This window comes from Nicotiana sylvestris, chromosome 5, assembly GCF_000393655.2.
Source record: "Nicotiana sylvestris chromosome 5, ASM39365v2, whole genome shotgun sequence".
NCBI classification, from domain to species: Eukaryota; Viridiplantae; Streptophyta; class Magnoliopsida; order Solanales; family Solanaceae; genus Nicotiana; species Nicotiana sylvestris.
In genome coordinates, this window is record NC_091061.1 from 101,452,845 (window position 1) to 101,471,270 (window position 18,426).

The 18,426-nt window shown below is 41.8% G+C and overlaps 2 protein-coding genes across 2 annotated transcripts; both read left to right on the top strand.

Annotated features, from left to right (window-relative positions):
• Positions 1 to 10,277: 10,277 nt before the first annotated feature.
• Positions 10,278 to 11,672, top strand: LOC138869053 (uncharacterized). The gene is made up of 3 exons (XM_070146641.1): positions 10,278 to 10,448; positions 10,527 to 11,252; positions 11,367 to 11,672. The coding sequence occupies exons 1-3, from the start codon at positions 10,278 to 10,280 to the stop codon at positions 11,670 to 11,672; spliced, it is 1,203 nt and encodes a 400-aa protein (XP_070002742.1).
• A 1,815-nt stretch (positions 11,673 to 13,487) lies between these two features.
• On the top strand, positions 13,488 to 14,210 carry LOC138869054 (uncharacterized). The gene has a single exon (XM_070146642.1). The coding sequence runs from the start codon at positions 13,488 to 13,490 to the stop codon at positions 14,208 to 14,210; it is 723 nt and encodes a 240-aa protein (XP_070002743.1).
• Positions 14,211 to 18,426: the final 4,216 nt, after the last annotated feature.

Below are 18,426 nucleotides of genomic sequence, written 5' to 3' on the forward strand. Positions count from 1 at the left end.
CAGCCTCGTTCTATTTGGTATATTTTCTACAGAAAAAGCGGGCTACGCGAACGTATGCACCATTTCCAGAAGACTCAGATGGGTGGCGTAAGAAGATAGTTATATACAATTCAAATAATATTAAAGCGGTAAACAGATAGCATTTAGCACAGAAGATTCATAGAATACATTAATATTAACAATAAAGCCAAACAAAATCATATTAACAAGCTCGAATTCTTGAACCCTGAACCAGAGATTCTGGGTTCGATCCCCGGCAGAGTCACCAGAGCTGTCACACCTCTTTTTTTACTACACCCCGTAGAGGATATAAATATAAAGGAGTTTTTCCAATTAAAGGACAATCGAAACGGGATTGTATTTTTTCTTAAAAATCAGAGTCGCCACTTGGGATAATTTAGGGTGTCCCAAGTCACCGGTTTAAAATCCCGAATCGAGGAAGGTTGACTCTATTTACGGTCTGCGAACACAGAAATCCGGGTAAGGAATTCTACTAACCCGGGAGAAGGTGTTAGGCATTCCCGAGTTCCGTGGTTCTAGCACGGTCACTTTGATCATACTTGGCTTATTAAAATTGTTTAATTACTCATTTTTAGAACCTATGTGCATTTATCTTTTACCGCTTTTAAATTAAGAAAATTATCTTGAAACGGGTCACGCGTACGTGTACCCATTTTTTGGCACGTCAAAAATCATGTCACGTGAACGTGTCCACAATAAATAACGCTTTTATTATTATTGAAAAGTTTAGCCGAAGTTGCACGAACGCATACTCGATTTATTTTTAGAAATCGTAATCATGTCACGCGAACGTGTCCACAACCACGATAGTATTTTAAACGGCCCTAAAGGTTTCTCTACAAATATTTATCTTATTGTCTAATTAAAGCATGTGGGGGCCATAAACTATATTCTATTCTAATATGGTACGCATTACATCCAAATGTATAAATTCTTTATTTGAAATTATGAGGGCCTTAAACTATTAATATTATTAAAGATGGCACGCCTTGATTATAAAGGGGTTATTCTGAAATCACGTAATTTTGAGCTATTGCTTGTGCGGATATCATTCACATTGGCTTTCAGGCCCTTGGACCATGCCTGTTGCGAACGAGACTGGCAGCAGCGGTCAAATGAGAACTCGGCTCAACTCGGTCCCAGGAACGAACTGCACGCATTTACTCAGAAATGGGCTACGAGTCCAGGCCCAGGTGGGCTGCAACGTACTATGTGTTCAGTGACACAACACTGATGGGGAGACCTGGGCTCCAGGCTAAGCCCATAGGTAGAGGAAAGACAAACGCTATAGCCCAATGCCAAATCTGGCTCAAGCCAACACGTTGGTCAGAATCATATGCCTTTAATCATTTCCAGAAGAGAGAACAACAAGATGCAAAGAACTAAACTAATCTGAGAATTCTCAAGTTTAAAAATTAGACCCTATATCTATTTGAAAGCCTTTGTGAATTCATTCATGGGTCAAGCAAGTCAAGGTAACAAACTGAAGTAACTGAGCTATTCAAAAGCTAATGGACGGACAACAGAACACAAGCCAAATTTGCTAAGGAGGAACAAATAAAAGAACTAATATGTGGGATGCTTAAACACGACTATAGATAAACATCCCAAAGTTTAACAAAACTTCAGCAAAATCAGACCAAAAGAGTCATAGTCATCAACTCATACATATCATCCTAAGCCTAAAAACATTCTTGAATCCAAGCATCATTCAAAAGAAAACCACATATTCAGGCCTTATAACGAAATACCATATTAATACCTGAATGAAATATACAGAGTAAAGCTAAACTAAAGGACACATGGACAAAATACAACACATTCGAATAGTTATTGGACAATAGAAAGCTAGCGTTTGCCATTTCTCTTCAATTTTGTTACATGGCTTCACGTTTGCACTTCATATGTTAGTCAAGAGTCGATACATACCTGGGAATAAAAGAGAACAAAAGAAGTGAAGAAATCAGTAGCCAACAATAGCAGAGAAGCAATGGAACAGTGTTGGAATCAGCCAATTAAATCCCAAGGAATTCAAACTGAAACCCAAACTAGATAGTACTCCACACGAACAAACTTAAACCAAACTTTCGAGCCCAAAAACGAGGTGCAAAGGTCCAAAAACCAATTTCAGTCGAACAAAAACCCAGCAGATATCAAAACCAAACTTTAAAGACTCGAACTCAATCCATTTCAACCCCAAATAAAGCAAAATTGAAGGCCTCCAAATTTCAAAGCAGAAAGTTCAATGGAATAGTGTATTTATCAAATTTTCAACCGTTTTTGATTTTTTTGAAATTTTTTTCTCTTCAGCTCTTGGGTCTGCCTTGAAAGGCAAGTTTTGGATGCCTTTATAGGCAAGCTACTAGGGCAGATTCATCTTGCACTTTGCCCCTTTTCGAATTTTGTTTTTTGCTTAGGTGTCCCTAGCTTAAATTCTAGAAATTCATTTTAATCCCTACCCCCAGCTTCCTGGAAGCTTCCCATTCAATTACACTCAATATTCCTTAGGCCAATTACCTAGACTATCCCTCGAACCCTGATTATTCACTCTAGGAACCCAACCTAGCAGAACCTCTGTTGATACTGGACAGACTGAATGGGCCATGGGTCAATTTGGCCCAACTATTCAACCCCAAATAAACCGGAATAGACCCAAAACCCAACCCTCAAGATCAAAGATCTATTCGGCCCAACTAGCAGTTATCTGATTACCAAATAACATAGAACAATTAAAACTTTAGCCTAAATGGTTTACTAACTAAACTTAACCAAACTAACAATTTTAAAACTTAACCTAACAAGACTCCAATTACTCATGCATGAATGAATAGACTCCAGAACAAATGAAGAATGATTCGAGAAGAGGAGAAGAAATAGAAAATTTAAAAACAAACGAAGGACAGATTAAACCAAAAGAAGGAAAGAAGAATACCTAAGAAAAGTTCGGAAAATGAAAAGGGGAGCTTGGGTCTTCAGATCCTCGGATTTTTCGGCCAAATCTGATGTTAATCGTGCACTCTTACAAAGAACACACGAATAAAATCGGATTCGGCACAAAATTTCGCCAAAACTTGACTTGGGATTTCTAGGGTTCGTTTCTGATCTAAGATTCGAGGAACTAGGGCAATATTCGAGGGTAATGGAGTATGGATTTGGAAAGAGGGGAGTGAGGAGGCTATAGGGTGTGATTTTGGTGGCGTTTGGAAGTGGCGCCACCACCGGAGGCCGGGGATTTGGGGGTAGCTAGCTAGGGATTCGGGGGTGTTTCTGATGAGGGTGGTGAGCAGAAGGGAATTCTAAGGGGGGGGGGGTTAGGGTTATTCGGACACTTAAATACACCTGGAGCTTCAGTTCTGAGCTGTTTGATCAAGGGGAGATCAACGGCTCAGATCAATACTTATCGAAACAACGCCGTTTGGTTTGGGGGGAACGGGACCGGGTTAAGGTGGTTTGGGCTGGGTATTGGGGAAATTTGGACGGGTTTCAGGGGTGTAGGGGTTTGGGCTTGGATATAAATCAATTAATTTTGGCCCAAATTCCCTTTCCTTGATTTTAATTTTCCCAATTTTCTAATTTCTTCTAAATTAAAATAAACCTAAATTGATTTCTAATCAAATTATCCTACCAAATTAAATTAACATACTCTAAATAATAATTACCACAACTAATTAAATACCATATTAAAGAAAAACCACCAAAATTCGAAATTAAAATTAAAAAGTGCAAAATAAACTATTTTTGTGATTTTTTCCATTTTTTATAAAATATTAAATTACTAATTAATTCAAGAATGCAAAATTAGATCCTAAATGCAAATGCATTGTACTTTTGTATTTTCATGAATAAAATAAAATAAACATGCATAGACAAATGCAAACAATTATCAGAAAATGCCACAAAATCCACAAAAATTGCAAATAATGAAAAGAAGTTATCTTGTTTTGAATTTATGGGAGTAATTCATATAGGGCAAAAATCACCTGCTCACAGCGCCGGAACCAAAATACGGGCCCGATACTAACATGTTCTACTCAATTTTCATTTCAAATTTCCTCAAACAATTCCAGAAAATAATTTTCTTTAAAAAATTCATTTCTTGGGACCTTGGAATTCGATTCCGGGCATACGCCCAAGTCCCATATTTTCCTACGGACCCTCCGGGACCATCAAATCATGGGTACGGATCCGTTTACCCACCACAGTCAAATTAGCTCATTTTATAACCAAATTTTTATCATTTTCCTCAGAATTTCATATTTAAGCTTTCCGGCTACGCGCCCGAACTGCGCACGCAAAATCGAGGTGACTCTAAATGAGGTTTTCAAGGCCTCAGAAGCATATAATGGATAAGAAAACAGCTGATGACCCTTTGGGTCGTCACATTCTCCACCTCTAAAACAACCGTTCGTCCTCGAACGGACAGAAGAAGGAAGTACCTGAGTCAGGGAATAGATGAGGATAACGGCTCCGCATATCGGACTCGGACTCCCAGGTCGATGCCTCAGGAGGCTGACCTCTCCACTGAACATGAACAGAAGGGAAACTCTTGGAACTCAACTAACAAACCTGCCGGTCTAGAAAAGCTACCGGCTCATCCTCATAGGACAAGTCCTTGTCCAACTGGACAGTGCTGAAATCTAACACGTGGGATGGATCGTCGTGATACTTCCGAAACATGGACACATGGAACACTGGATGCACAGCTGACAAGCTCGGCGGCAATGCAAGTCTATAAGCCACCTCTCCCACTCGATCAAGAATCTCAAACGGACCAATGAACCTTGGGCTAAGCTTGCCCTTCTTCCCAAATCTCATCACGCCCTTCATAGGCGACACTCGGAGCAATACCCGCGGTCACCAATCATAAAAGCCACATCTCGAACCTTGCGATCTGCATAGCTCTTTTGCCTGGACTGAGCTGTACGCAGTCTATCCTGAATGATCCTGACCTTGTCCAAGGCCTCCTGAACCAGATCCGTACCCAACAACCGAGCCTCTCCCAACTCAAACCATCCAACCGGAGATCGACACCGCCTACCTTATAAAGCCTCATAAGGAGCCATCTAGATACTCAACTGGTAGTTATTGTAGGCAAACTCTGCTAAAGGCAAAAACTAATCACACGAACCTCCAAGTCAATAACACAAGCTTGGAGCATATCCTCCAATATTTGAATAGTCCGCTCGGACAGCCCGTCCGTCTGAGGATGAAATGTTGTACTCAACTCAACCTGGGTGCCTAACTCTTACTGAACTACTCTCCAGAAATGCGAGGTGAACTGCGTACCTCGGTCCGAAATGATAGAGACCGGCACACCATGAAGACAAACAATCTCCCGGATTTAGATCTCTGCTAACCTCTTGGACGAATAGGAGACTGCCGCAGGAATGAAATGCGCTGACTTGGTCAGCCTATCAACAATGACCCAAACTGCGTCGAACTTCTTCCGAGTCAGCGAAAGTCCAGTAACGAAGTCCATAGTGATCCGCTCCTACTTCCACTCGGGAAGCTCAATCCTCTGAAACAATCCACCAGGCCTCTGATGCTCATACTTAACCTGCTGACAATTCAAACACCGAGCCACATGTGCAACAATATCCTTCTTCATTCTATGCCACCAATAATGCTGCCGCAAATCCTGATACATCTTCGCGGCGCCCGGATAGATAGAGTACCGAGAACTATGGGCCTCCTCTAAAATCAACTCCCGAAGCCCATCCACATTAGGCACACAAACTCGACCCTGCAATCTCAAAACTCCATCAGCATCTAAGGTAACCTACTTGGCACCTCCACGCTGCATCGTGTCTCTAAGGACACACAAATGGGATCATCAAATTGCCGATCACGGATACACTCCAATAATGAAGAACGAGCGACCGTGCAAGCTAATACTCGACTAGGATCGGAAATATCCAGCCTCACAAATCGATTGGCCAAAGCCTGAACATCCAGAGCAAGCGGCCTCTCACCGATTGGAATATAAGCGAGACTGCCCATACTGGCTAACTTTCTACTCAAAGCATCGACCATCACATTGGCCTTTCCTGGGTGATATAAGATTGTGATATCATAATCCTTCAACAACTCCAACCACCTCCTCTGCCTCAAATTCAACTCCTTTTGCTTGAACAAATACTGAAGACTCTTGTGATCAGTGAACACCTCACATGTCACACAATACAGATAATGCCTCCAAATCTTCAATGCGTGAACAATGGCTGCTAACTCTAAATCATGCACCGAATAGTTCTTCTCATAAATCTTCATCTGCCTCGAAGCATAGGCAATGACCTTGCCATCCTGCATCAACACTGTACCAAACCGAATACAAGAAGCATCACAATAGTCTGTATAAGGCCCTGAACCTGTGGGAAATATTAACACCAGTGTCGTAGTCAGAGCTATCTTGAGCCTCTGAAAGCTCGCCTCACACTCGTCCGACCATCTGAACTAGTCACCCTTCTGGGTCAACCTGGTCATCGGGGTTGTGATAGATGAGAACCCCTCCACGAACCGACGATAGTAGCCTGCCAATCCCAAGAAACTCCGAATCTCTGTAGTTGATGCTGGTCTAGGCCAGTTCTTGACTGCCTCAATCTTCTTCGGGTCAACCTGAATACCCTCTACTGATATGACATGACCCAGGAATGCAACTGAACGCAACCAGAACTCACACTTCGAGAACTTCGCATATAGCTGACTATCCTTTAGAGTCTGAAGAACCACTCTAAGATGTTGCTCGTGCTCCTCCTAACTGCGGGAATATATCAGAATATCATCAATGAAGACTATCACGAATAAGTCCAAATAAGGCCTGAACACTCGGTTCATCAAATCCATAAAAGCTACTGGGGCATTTGTCAACCCGAATGACATAGCCAAGAACTCATAATGCTCGTACCGAGTGCGGAAAGCTGTCTTAGGGACATCAGATGCCCTAATCCTCAACTGATGGTAGCCAGACCTCAAGTCTATCTTTGAAAATACCTTGGCACCCTGAAGCCGATCAAACAAATCATCAATCATCGGCAGTGGATACTTATTCTTGATCGTAACCTTGTTCAACTGTCGGTAATCAATGCACATTCTCATTGAACCATCTTTTTTCTTAACAAACAACACCGGCGCACCCCAAGGCAAAACGCTGGGTCTAATGAAACCCTTCTCAAGCACGTCTTGCAACTGCTACTTCTTTTCGTCTAGTTATAGTGAGTCTAATTATACATAGAAAATTCTCTACCTTCTCTCTAAGAAGAAGACCATGAATAGTGATTCCGTCACTATTCATCATTCATATATTCGAATTCCGGCAAATTAAGATCACAATCTTAGTACCCAAAGAACACCTCTCTCGTTGTGATCAATCCCCATTTGATTTCTTCCTAAACACTTTAACCAATCGCATCAGATCTTTAATTTTATCTTGCGAGTTACTGTAGTATCGCGATTGAAAGCCTTCATGTTTCTGCTTTTGACATGAAGTTGAAGTTTTGAAGATCAACTTGGAAGCTTTGTTTTTAACTGGAATTATCAGGTTTGAGGTTAAAATCATTAACAGTTTTTAAATCACTTCTCAAAAACATTGTAGCATCGAATTGCCAGACTCAACTTATTTCTGGTAACTGAAGAGTGTTGAAGAACAAATGTTGGACCCTTTGTTTTAATCGTGATTAACAGATTTGAATCCAAAATCAACAACAGGTATTACAAAATTTTTGGAGCTACTGTAGCATCGAATTAGTATAATCTGCAGCTTTTATCGTCAAAGACAGTTATACATTGTAACTGGAGAAAGAGAAATACTTTGTACTAAACTGGTGGATCAATGCTACTTCAAGATCTTTGAAGAAACACGAGTTTCCTGGGAAGTCCACTGCTATTTGACGCAGTGCTGCCATGGCCACAATAGCCAGTGGCCAACTACCTTCAATCGATGGGCCACAACCCCAACCAGCCCCCAACATCACACAACCATGTACGATGTCTGCTAACGTTCCAAAACCAATGGACTATGCAAAGGCAGTCAAACCCATGGCCAGTACTTCAACTACGCAAGAAAGAGTACAGGTGGATCTAATAGCTCCTAGACAAGCTCAATACTTTCAAGGACAACCAACAGTCTATTTTACGGAATCAGAAGTAGAACGTATGAACTACATTGAGGGATTGCAACAGGCAGTGGTGTGCAAATTTTCATACGGATGGCCAGATATCAATGAAATACGTCGAATCATCCCATTACAATGTGGTATCAAAGCTGAATGCAACATAGGATATCTACGTGATAGACACATTTTGATACGATTTACACTATGGCAAGATTATGTAGATTTCTCGTCAAAAGGTGTGTACTATGTTAAGGATAAGCATGGGGATGAATATCAATTGAGAACACTGATTTATGATGCAAAATTCTAAGTTGGACAAGAGACACCTAAGGTTATGGCCTGAATATCATTCCCTAATCTGCTGCCAACATACTTTGTCAGGGAATGCCTATTCTCTTTAGCTTCAGCTGTAGGTAAACCCCTTCAATTGGATTTGGCCACTGTAAAGAAAACAAGACCTAGTTGTGCTCGTGTGAAAGTGCTGGTGGACCTGCTAGCTGATCTCCCAAAGAAAGTTCGAATAGACATTCTCAATGAGACAAATGGAGAGGTAAGAACTGAATGGGTAACCATTAACTATGACTACCTACCTAAGTATTGCAATGAATGCAAATTACAAGGACATGATATGATGGAATGTTGGAGAATTAATCCTGAGCTAAGGGAAACCAAAACTGCCCAGCAGCAAGAAAATGTTGAAAATGTGCAACAAGAAAACAAAAAACATGCAAAACATGATGCTCCTTTGATGGTCCTTACTAGTGGCAAGGTAGTTGGTAATATAGTCCCTCAATGGAAGGAAGTCCGCGACAATAGGGGACCAAAAAAAAGGCAAAAAAATTGAAGGTAATACTGCACAAGGGAAAGAAATGGTTCGTGTTAACAATGCTGCTGTAGAAAAACAAATACAATCAACCAACAAATTTGCAGTGTTAGAAATTGAAAATGGTGAGTTAAGTGAAGATAACCAACTGGCAGTTGTGGAGGAAGTTCAAAACACAACAGGCCACAATGATATACAGCACAATAATTCCACAGCAATTGTGGCGATTGATTCAGAGGAGCAGGAAGTTCATGTATCGACCAAGCAGCTAGTACAAAAGATAACTTCTTCTATTTCAGCTAGGAGACAATCATCAAATACTAAAGCTAATAAACTGAACCACAAAGCTCCAGCATTTATTCCTACTGCAAATGGGAATCCAACAACAAAGATCAATGCAGACAATGAGAAATCAACAGCAGCTTGGGTGCAAACAGCTTTTGCTAACAATGATGTAGGTACCAACACCTCATGTAAAGACATACCATCTCAAGACACTAGGATAAATGAGACAATGGCCAAAAATTCAGTCAAGGTAAATACTGTGCATGTAGTGACAAGGCAAGAAGAGCAGACAAGCAATGACAATGAGCAGGTGGAAGACACAGATTTTGAAATGTTTAAAAGCAGTGAAACAATTAATTGGAAAGGAAGCAAGTTGTGGTTAAATCAGACTGAAGAAGATCCAGGAGAGGGTCAAATTCCAGATGGAATGGCAAGTGATGATGAGACAGGAGGGGATGCAAATAATGAAGATGATCCAAGTGTAAATGAGAAAAGCAAAATAGAGCAAACTTCTAAAAAACAGAATGCAGCTGCTGAAGACCTAAACCTAAAAAATGCAGAGCTGTGCAATGTAGATGATCCAGGAGGAACACTTGGTGATATTGAGCAGACCAAAGCAGGACAAGAAGGTCCAAGCTGTAGTAATGCAATGCCAATTGTTAGTGCAAATGCTACAAACCAACAACCAGATCCACAAGCTGCAGAGCAGGGTACCGTTACATTAAAATCTGCACATCAACAGAATGTCAGCAGTTCTGGTAACAAACAGATAAATATCCTACAGGAAAAATCTGGTCTAATGGTTACAGCTAACATTAAGGAAATTGAAGGCCAAAGTAATCAGGCAAACAGGGACCTGGATGAGGAGTCAACAACCCAAAACTTTCTCAATGTTGCCAAGCAAGGAGATTTATCACCTAGGCACATTGAGCCGGTTAAATCTACAACAAAGAGAAAAAACAAACAAGTCAAAGAACCATCTATCCCAACATGAGGGTACAAATAAGGAGAACAATGTCCAAACCTAAAAACCTTTAATGGATGCAATTATATGGAATGTGAGGTCAGTAAATACAATGCAAGCATTTGAAAGGCTGATTACAATGCACAGAAAACATCACTTTGAGTTCATAGGAATCCTTGAGCCTATGCATCAGTCTCACAAAATGGAGAGGTATAGAGCAAGAATTGGTTTGGCACAGGCTGTGGTGAATGTGTCAAACAAGATTTGGGCTTTTATTGATGAAATTTGTGAGGTTACTATTCTATATAACATGACTCAATAGCTGACTTTGAGATTGACGCACACTGAAACACATTTTGAGCTCATCCTTACACTAGTTTATGCCAAATGTGATCGCATTGAAAGAATTGAACTATGGGATACTTTGTATGCAATGGCATCAGATATGACAGTACCATGGCTAGTTAGAGGCGACTTTAATGTGATATGGGACGAGGAAGAGAAGTATGGAGGCTTGCCAGTTTCTCTTCTTGAAGTAGATGACTTTAGACATTGCAGCAATACCTGCAACTTGACAGATTTGGGATTTAAAGGAAGCATATTTACATGGTGGAATGGAAGATCAGAGGAGGACTGTATTTTTAAAAGATTGGACAGATGTTTTGGCAATAATGAATTGCAACAGACCTTTCCTGGATTGGAGGTAACTCACCTGTCCAAAATTGGGTCTGATCATTGCCCGATGCTGCTGAAATGTGATATAGAAACTCCTCCAATTAAGAAGTCATTCAGATTTCTAAACTTCTGGACAAAGCATGAAACCTTCAAAGAGGTAGTGAAGGAGAATTGGAATGCTGATTTTAGTGCTAACCCTTTCTGCATTTTTAACTACAAGATAAAGAAGCTTAAGCAAGCACTATCTACCTGGAGCAGAGCTACATATGGGGATATATTCCAAAAGATTGCAAGCCTTGAGGAGGTGGTCTTGGTTCATGAAATACAATTTGAAGTCAATCCTACACAGATGAACAGACAAAGATTACGACAGGTCCAAGCTGGAATGATTAAATATCTTGCATTAGAAGAAGAATTCTGGAGGCAAAAAGCTGGCATGTTATGGTTCAAAGATGGCGATAAAAACACTAAATTCTTCCATGCTTAGGTTAATGGGAGAAGGAAGAGACTGAAACTATCAAGGATCCAGAATAGCCTTGGTAACTGGATTGAAGAAGATAACTTAATAGCAGAAGAAGCACTAAAGTTCTACAAGGATCAATTTACTGAGAGTGCAGTTCCTAATGCTTTTGATATTCTAAATCATGTACCTTCAATGGTAGAGAGTGATCAACATGAAAGATTGATGGCTTTGCCTTCCAATGAAGAAGTGAAGAGAGCAGTTATGGGGTTGAATGGGGACTCAGCAGGTGGACCGGATGGCTTCACTGGAGCCTTTTACCAAACATGCTAGGAAATCATTGAAGAAGATGTAGTCGGCATGGTCAAGGTTTTCTTTTGCGGTCAGCAATTGCCAAAGAGTGTGACACACACAAACCTGGTTTTATTACCAAAGAAAAAAGAAGTTATGACCTTTGCAGACATGAGACCAATCAGTCTCAGTAACTTTGTTAACAAGATTTTCTCGAGGGTTATTCATGAAAGGTTGGTTGAATTTTTACCAAACTTAATCTCACAGGAACAGGCAGGTTTTGTGAAGGGAAGAAGTATAGTTGAGAATGTACTGTTAACTCAAGATATCATTAAGGATATCAGGTTGAGAACAAAAACAGGCCCAAATGTTGTGATTAAACTCGACATGACAAAAGCTTATGATAGGCTATCATGGCTATTCCTAACCAAAATGATAAGGAAGATGGGATTTCCTGAAGCGTTTATTGGATTGATCTTTGATTTGATTGGGAATAATTGGTACTCTATTCTTATAAATGGGCAGCCAAATGGTTTCTTCAAATCTTCGAGGGGAGTTAAGTAGGGTGACCCTTTGTCACCAACCCTATTCATTCTAGCAGCAGAAGCAATGTCTCGGGGATTGAATTCACTACACACTAACCTGTATTTCTGTGGATTTGGAATGCCAAAATGGAGCCCAAAAATAAATCATGTCTCATACGCTGATGATACAATCATTTTCTCCTCATCTGATGAAACTTCACTGAGACTTGTCATGGAGGTTTTGCAAGCTTATGAATCATCGTCTGGTCAACTGGTGAACAAAGCCAAATCTGCCATATACCTGCATCATTTAAAGGATAATGAGGTGATTAACAAGGTTGAAAGTATTACAGGTATAGGAAGACAATGTTTCCCTATGACCTATCTTGGCTGTCCTATTTTTTATGCAAGAAGAAGAAGTGACTATTACTAGTGATTAATCACTAAGGTCATGGACAAAATACAGTCGTGGAAAGGCAAACTCCTATATGTAGGAGGCAGAGCTGTATTGATCGCAAATGTCATGCAGAGTATCCCTATTCATATGTTGTCAGCAGTTAATCCACCAATTTATGTGATCAATAAATTACATAGCATTTTTGCCAAATTCTTCTGGAGCAGTAATGTGGGAGGCAACTCTAGACATTGGTCATCGTGGACTAACCTTTGTATGCCTTATGTGGAGGGAGGCAAAGGCTTTAGGTCCCTACATGATGTATCCAAGGCACTATTCTGTAAATTGTGGTGGAATTTCAGGACAAAGCCCAGTTTATGGAGTGCATTTATTAGTCAAAAGTACTGCAAGAAACTAAATCCAGTAATTGTACCTTGGAAGCATGGATCCCACGTGTGGAGAAAAATGCTAGAATGTAGGGACTTGATTGAGCATCAAATCTACTGGAAATCAAGAATGGGATCAGCTCAATTCTGGTTCGACAATTGTACTGAGCTGGGAGCCTTATATTTCCAAGTGCCTGCAGAGTTTGGTATTGATGAGGATATTCAAAATGTCAATGATCTGGTTGAAAATGGTATGTGGAACTTGGAAAAATTATTTCAGACTCTACTTGAAGATTTGGCAAACCACATTTTGCAGAATATTAGACCACCAAACGAATGTGCAGAGTTAGATACACCATTCTGGATGCTTAAAATAAAAGGTCATTTTTCAGTGAAGTCTGCATGGGATTACCTGCGAAGAAGAGACAACCCAAGATTAGGTTACAGGATGATATAGGTCAAAGGCTTACCTTTCAATATATCCTTCTTCCCGTGGAAGGTGTGGAAAGCCAAACTGCCACTTGATGATTTCTTGCATAAAATAGGATACTCCATGCCATCAAAATGTTGGTGCTGTTATGATCCTAAGGAGGAGTCATTAGTATATTTGTTCTTCATATCCAATGCAGCTAGGAGTGTTTGGACTTACTTCCTGAGGAGAGCAGGAATTGCATTAGAAGGGTTATCATTACAACAAGCAATTACAAAGTGTTGGACAACACCAGTTGTTCCCAGATTGAAGCCAGTCTTACAAGCTTTACCTGCATGCATTGTATGGGAACTTTGGAAGAGAAGAAACAGTTTGAAATATGGAAAAGCAGTGTCAGTGAGCAGAGTTATTTATGAGGTGTCATCTACTATGCAAGCTCTATTCCAACTAAAAAAGCCTGGACTACATGTGCCTCACGAGTGGCTGGACTTACTGACAATGATGGAGCAATACACACCTCGATTGAAATTTGATAAAGTGATATGGGAATTTCCTTCAAGAGGGTGGATCAAAGTGAATACTAATGGAGCATGTAGAGGGAATCCGGGAAGGAGTGCAATTGGTTTCTGCATAAGGGATGAGGTAGGAGATTTGATATACGCAGAAAGAAGGGAGATTTCTGAAGGAACCAACAATGAATCAGAAGCAGTAGCTATTGTGGAGGCATTGAAGATGTGCAAAAATCTTAATTATTTCCAGATATGGCTGCAGACAAATTCCTTGCTATTAAAGAACATTATAGAGGAATCATGGAAGCCTCTTTGGTGTATTACGGAACATGTATAGGAGATTTTAATATTTAAGGAAAGAAGTATCTTCAAGGTCACACACATATTCAGAGAAGGGAATACACTAGCAGACCACCTTGCTAATTATGCTCTAGATGAAGGAAATATTGAATGTCATGGTTTCTGGGATATGGACTCAAAAGGAAGGAGGATTATTAATGAAGATAAGATGCAATGTCCCTACATAAGAGTGAAGGTTGCAAAGAATTAGGAGGAAAAGAGGCTAAGGCAAGGCTCGTGTAAAATAAGAATGGGCACAAAGGGAGACAACCCTATCTGAGCATAAAATGTCATGTAACAGTTGTACTAACATTTTGGTGGAAGGCACGTGAAATGACTAAAAGGTTAGCATGGGAAAGTGACAATTTTGTTTTCTATGCACGAATGTCTTCTTCAAAAAACCAAGCATGGGAATTATTCAAAAACAAAAGACAAAAGACAAAGGCATGGAAAGATGGACTGGTTAGTAGGTGTCGATCAACAGGGAAAGCACATGAAGTCTTTTTGGTCGAGGGGCTGGAAGTTCATTGCACGCATGATGGTAGGATATGATTTTGGGAATCGAGGATGTTGGTAAAACAAAGGAACATGGGATGGACTTCAAAACAGTTCACACGTCTTTGTTATTTGGGAATTAAACAACCTTTGAATAAAGGCCTTTTTTTATTCTAACAAATTTGCTTTTTTGCAGGAGCTATATGGGAATATAAAAATGTTGGCATGTCATCTTTGTCTATTTTTAATGAAATTTCAATTGGTGGTATTAATGTTTTGCATTCATTCCAATGGAAGGGATTTAAAAATAGGCAATTTCACATGCCATCACATGTCTACTTGTTGCACGCTTTTTTAAAATCACATGGCCATTACAATGACCATCACATGCATCCACAGGGTAACGCTGGATCGAGGTGTTGCTCATACCATCACATGACTTTGCACGCTTGGAATCTGCAAATTGTTGATGATCGAGAAGGAAGCATGCTACATGTGGAGTTGGCAGGATTTCGAGGAGTCAAATGGGCATTAAACAAATGCCATACTATTATTAAATTGCACGCCTATGATAAAATATGGGAAGGAGGCATGGAGTCCACAGATCGAGTAAGGCCGGATAGAGGTGCTGTCGATTTTGACATGGGAATCTGCAGAAACAACGCACAGGTCTGGCATGGGAATAGGAAGAGTGGTCTGGACAAACAAGGCCCTCTTGGAATTTTAAAAAAAGCTAACATTGGGTGGAAGAGTTGGTACATTTTTTAATACATGGATCATCTCCCAATCTTGGTACACACAAGCCTCATCGCATGATCCTTGGAAGAATCATCGCATGCTCCTTGGAGAAAGAATGGGCACATGCAATAGGAAGACATGTGCTTTGGGAATTAGGAATTAAATTAATTAACAAAGTTCACGCCTGGAGTCTTGAAAAGCTAAGCAGCACAAGCACTTTTGATAATGGACGTCTGATGTTTCACGCACAAAGTGCACGACTGTCACAAAGTGCACGCCTGATGTTCAAACACTTTTTACACAATGCACTTTCTATTCATGGCATGCCTGGTCATGAAATATGGTCACCAATTGTGGATGAAGAAGAGCGGAAGATGCACATGAGCAAAAATAGTGGCTACGAAGGAAATTACTGGACAAGGGCTATCTATGGCATTTGTTATTGGATCACAATGGACAACAGGCAGTTGTACCATAAGGATAATGGACTCAAAATGCTAGTTTGGGCAAGTAAAGACTACAATAGATTTCATGTGATATCATCGTTGGACATTGTGTTCAACTTTGGTAATAGGATATTTGTAGCTTTCAAAGTTTATTTCTATATTGTTTTAGACTCCTATGACAGTTGTTGTCTTTTTTGTTAATATATATAAAAAACAAGCCCTAGGCTATGCCTAGTGGATTTACTAAAAAAAAAACTGCTCCTTCAACTCTTTCAACTCTGGCGGGGCCATGCGATATGGCGGAATAGAAATGGGCTGAGTGCTCGGAGCCAAATCGATGCCGAAATCAATATCCCTATCGGGTGGCATCCCCGGCAGGTCTGAAGGGAAAACCTCAGGAAACTCACGAACCACGGGCATAGAATAAATAGAGGGAACCTCAGCACTAGAATCACGAACATAAGCCAAATAGGCCAAACACCCCTTCTCGACCATACGTTGAGCCTTCACATACGAAATAACACTGCGGGTAGAATGATCGGAGTCCCTCTCCACTCTAAGCGGGGCAAATCTGGTAAGGTTAAGGTCACAGTCTTGGCATGACAGTCCAAGATAGCGTGGTAAGGTGATAACCAGTCCATCCCCAATATAACATCGAAATCGACCATGTCTAGAAGCAACAAATCCACGCGAGTCTCAAGACCCCCAATTACCACCATACAAGAACGATGGACTCGATTGACCATGATAGAATCACCCACCAGTATAGACACATAAACAAGAATGCTCAATGAATCACTAGGCATGACCAGGTACGGTGCAAAATAAGATGACACATACGAATACGTAGACCTTGGATCAAATAGCACTGAAGCATCTCTATCACAAACCAGAATGGTACCTGTAATGACTGCATCTGAAGCCTCAGCCTCGGGCCTAGATGGAAGGGCGTAACATCGGGGCTAGGCCCCACCACCCTGAACTACCTCTCTAGGAAGGCCTGTTGCCGACTGGCCTCCACCTCTAGCGGCCTGAGCTCCACCTCTAGGACCTCTACCTCCACCTCTATCACCTCTACCCCTACTTCTAACTGGCTGGGTGGGCTGTGGAACACCTGGTGCCTGTACCATAACACGAGAACCCTGATGCTGAGAGCTACTCGATGCTCGAGGGCAAAACCTAGCAATGTGACCTGGATTACCACAAGTGTAACAAGCCCTCGACTGCTAAAACTACTGGCTCTGTCGACCTGAATGACCACCTCAGAAACTCTAAAGCGGCGGTGCACTGATGGGAGCTGGTGGTGCGCTGTAAGGCTGCTGATCAGAATAGTGCGTCTGAGAATCACGACCACCTGAAGTGCCATAGGAGACCTGGAGAGCTGACTGAAAGGGCCTAGGAGGATGGCCTCTACCATATGAATCTCTACCTCCAGATGAGGTACCACTGAATCTGCCTGAATGGCGGGGCCTCTTATCCGACCTATGACCACCTCCTATGACAGAACCATCTCAACTTTGCGGGCCACATTGGCCGCCTCCTGGAAAGTGATCTCACTCCCGGCCTCCTTGGCCATCTGAAGACGAATCAGCTGAATAAAACCATCAATAAACCTCCTCACCCCTCTCTCTCGGTGGGAAGTATGACAAGAGCATGGCGAGCTAGATCGATGAACCGGGTCTCATACTGGGTGACCATCATGGAACCTTGCTGGAGGTGCTCAAACTGCCTCCGAAAGGTCTCTCTCTGAGTCACGGGGAGAAACTTCTCCAAAAATAACGTTGTGAACTGCTCCCAAGTCAAAGATGGCGAACCGGCTGGTCTAGCTAAGCAATAATCCCTTCACCAAGTCTTAGCGGATCCAGACAGACGAAAGGTAGCAAAATCAACTCCATTGGTCTCAACGATCCCCATGTTCCGAAGAACCTCGTGACAACTATCCAGATAATCTTGGGATCCTAAGTAGATGCACCGTTGAATGTAGAAGTGAAGAGCTTGGTGAACCTATCCAGCCTCCACAAAGCATCGGCGAACATAGCCGCTCCATCGTTGGTCTGAGCCACTACACCCGGCTGAACTGCCACAGCTGGTTGAACCGCTGGAACCTGAACCTGGGGAGCTACCTGCTCCGGAGTGCACGTAGCAGGAGTTTGAGCCCCTCCTCCAGCCTGAGAAGTGGCTGGTGCTACAGGAAGCAAACCCGCTCGGGTGACACTCTCCATGAGGCCCACCAATCGGACTAGAGCGTCCTGAAGAACTGGGGTGGCAATGAACCCCTCTGGGACCTGAGCTGGGCCCACCGGAACTGCTGGGGCCGGAACCTCCTCCTCAAAATCAACCTGAGGCTCCGCCACTGGACTGCTGCTCGAGGCTGAGCTTTGCCCCTACCTCGGCCTCTGGCATGGCCTCGGCCTTGCCCTCTGGCACAACCTTGCCCTCTGCCCCTAGTGGGAGCTGCTGCTGGGGGCTCGGGCTGCTGAGCGGTAGATGAGGAAATGACATCTACGAAGAACAGAGTAGAAATCCAACTAGCAT

Coding starts and splice junctions, on each gene's coding strand:
- LOC138869054 (XM_070146642.1), top strand. CDS start 13,488: ATGCCATCAAAATGTTGGTGCTGTTATGATCCTAAGGAGGAGTCATTA.
- LOC138869053 (XM_070146641.1), top strand. CDS start 10,278: ATGGATGCAATTATATGGAATGTGAGGTCAGTAAATACAATGCAAGCA. Junction 10,449..10,526: donor TTGGTTTGGCACAGGCTGTG/GTGAATGTGTCA, acceptor ATGACTCAATAG/CTGACTTTGAGATTGACGCA. Junction 11,253..11,366: donor ACAGACAAAGATTACGACAG/GTCCAAGCTGGA, acceptor TTCCATGCTTAG/GTTAATGGGAGAAGGAAGAG.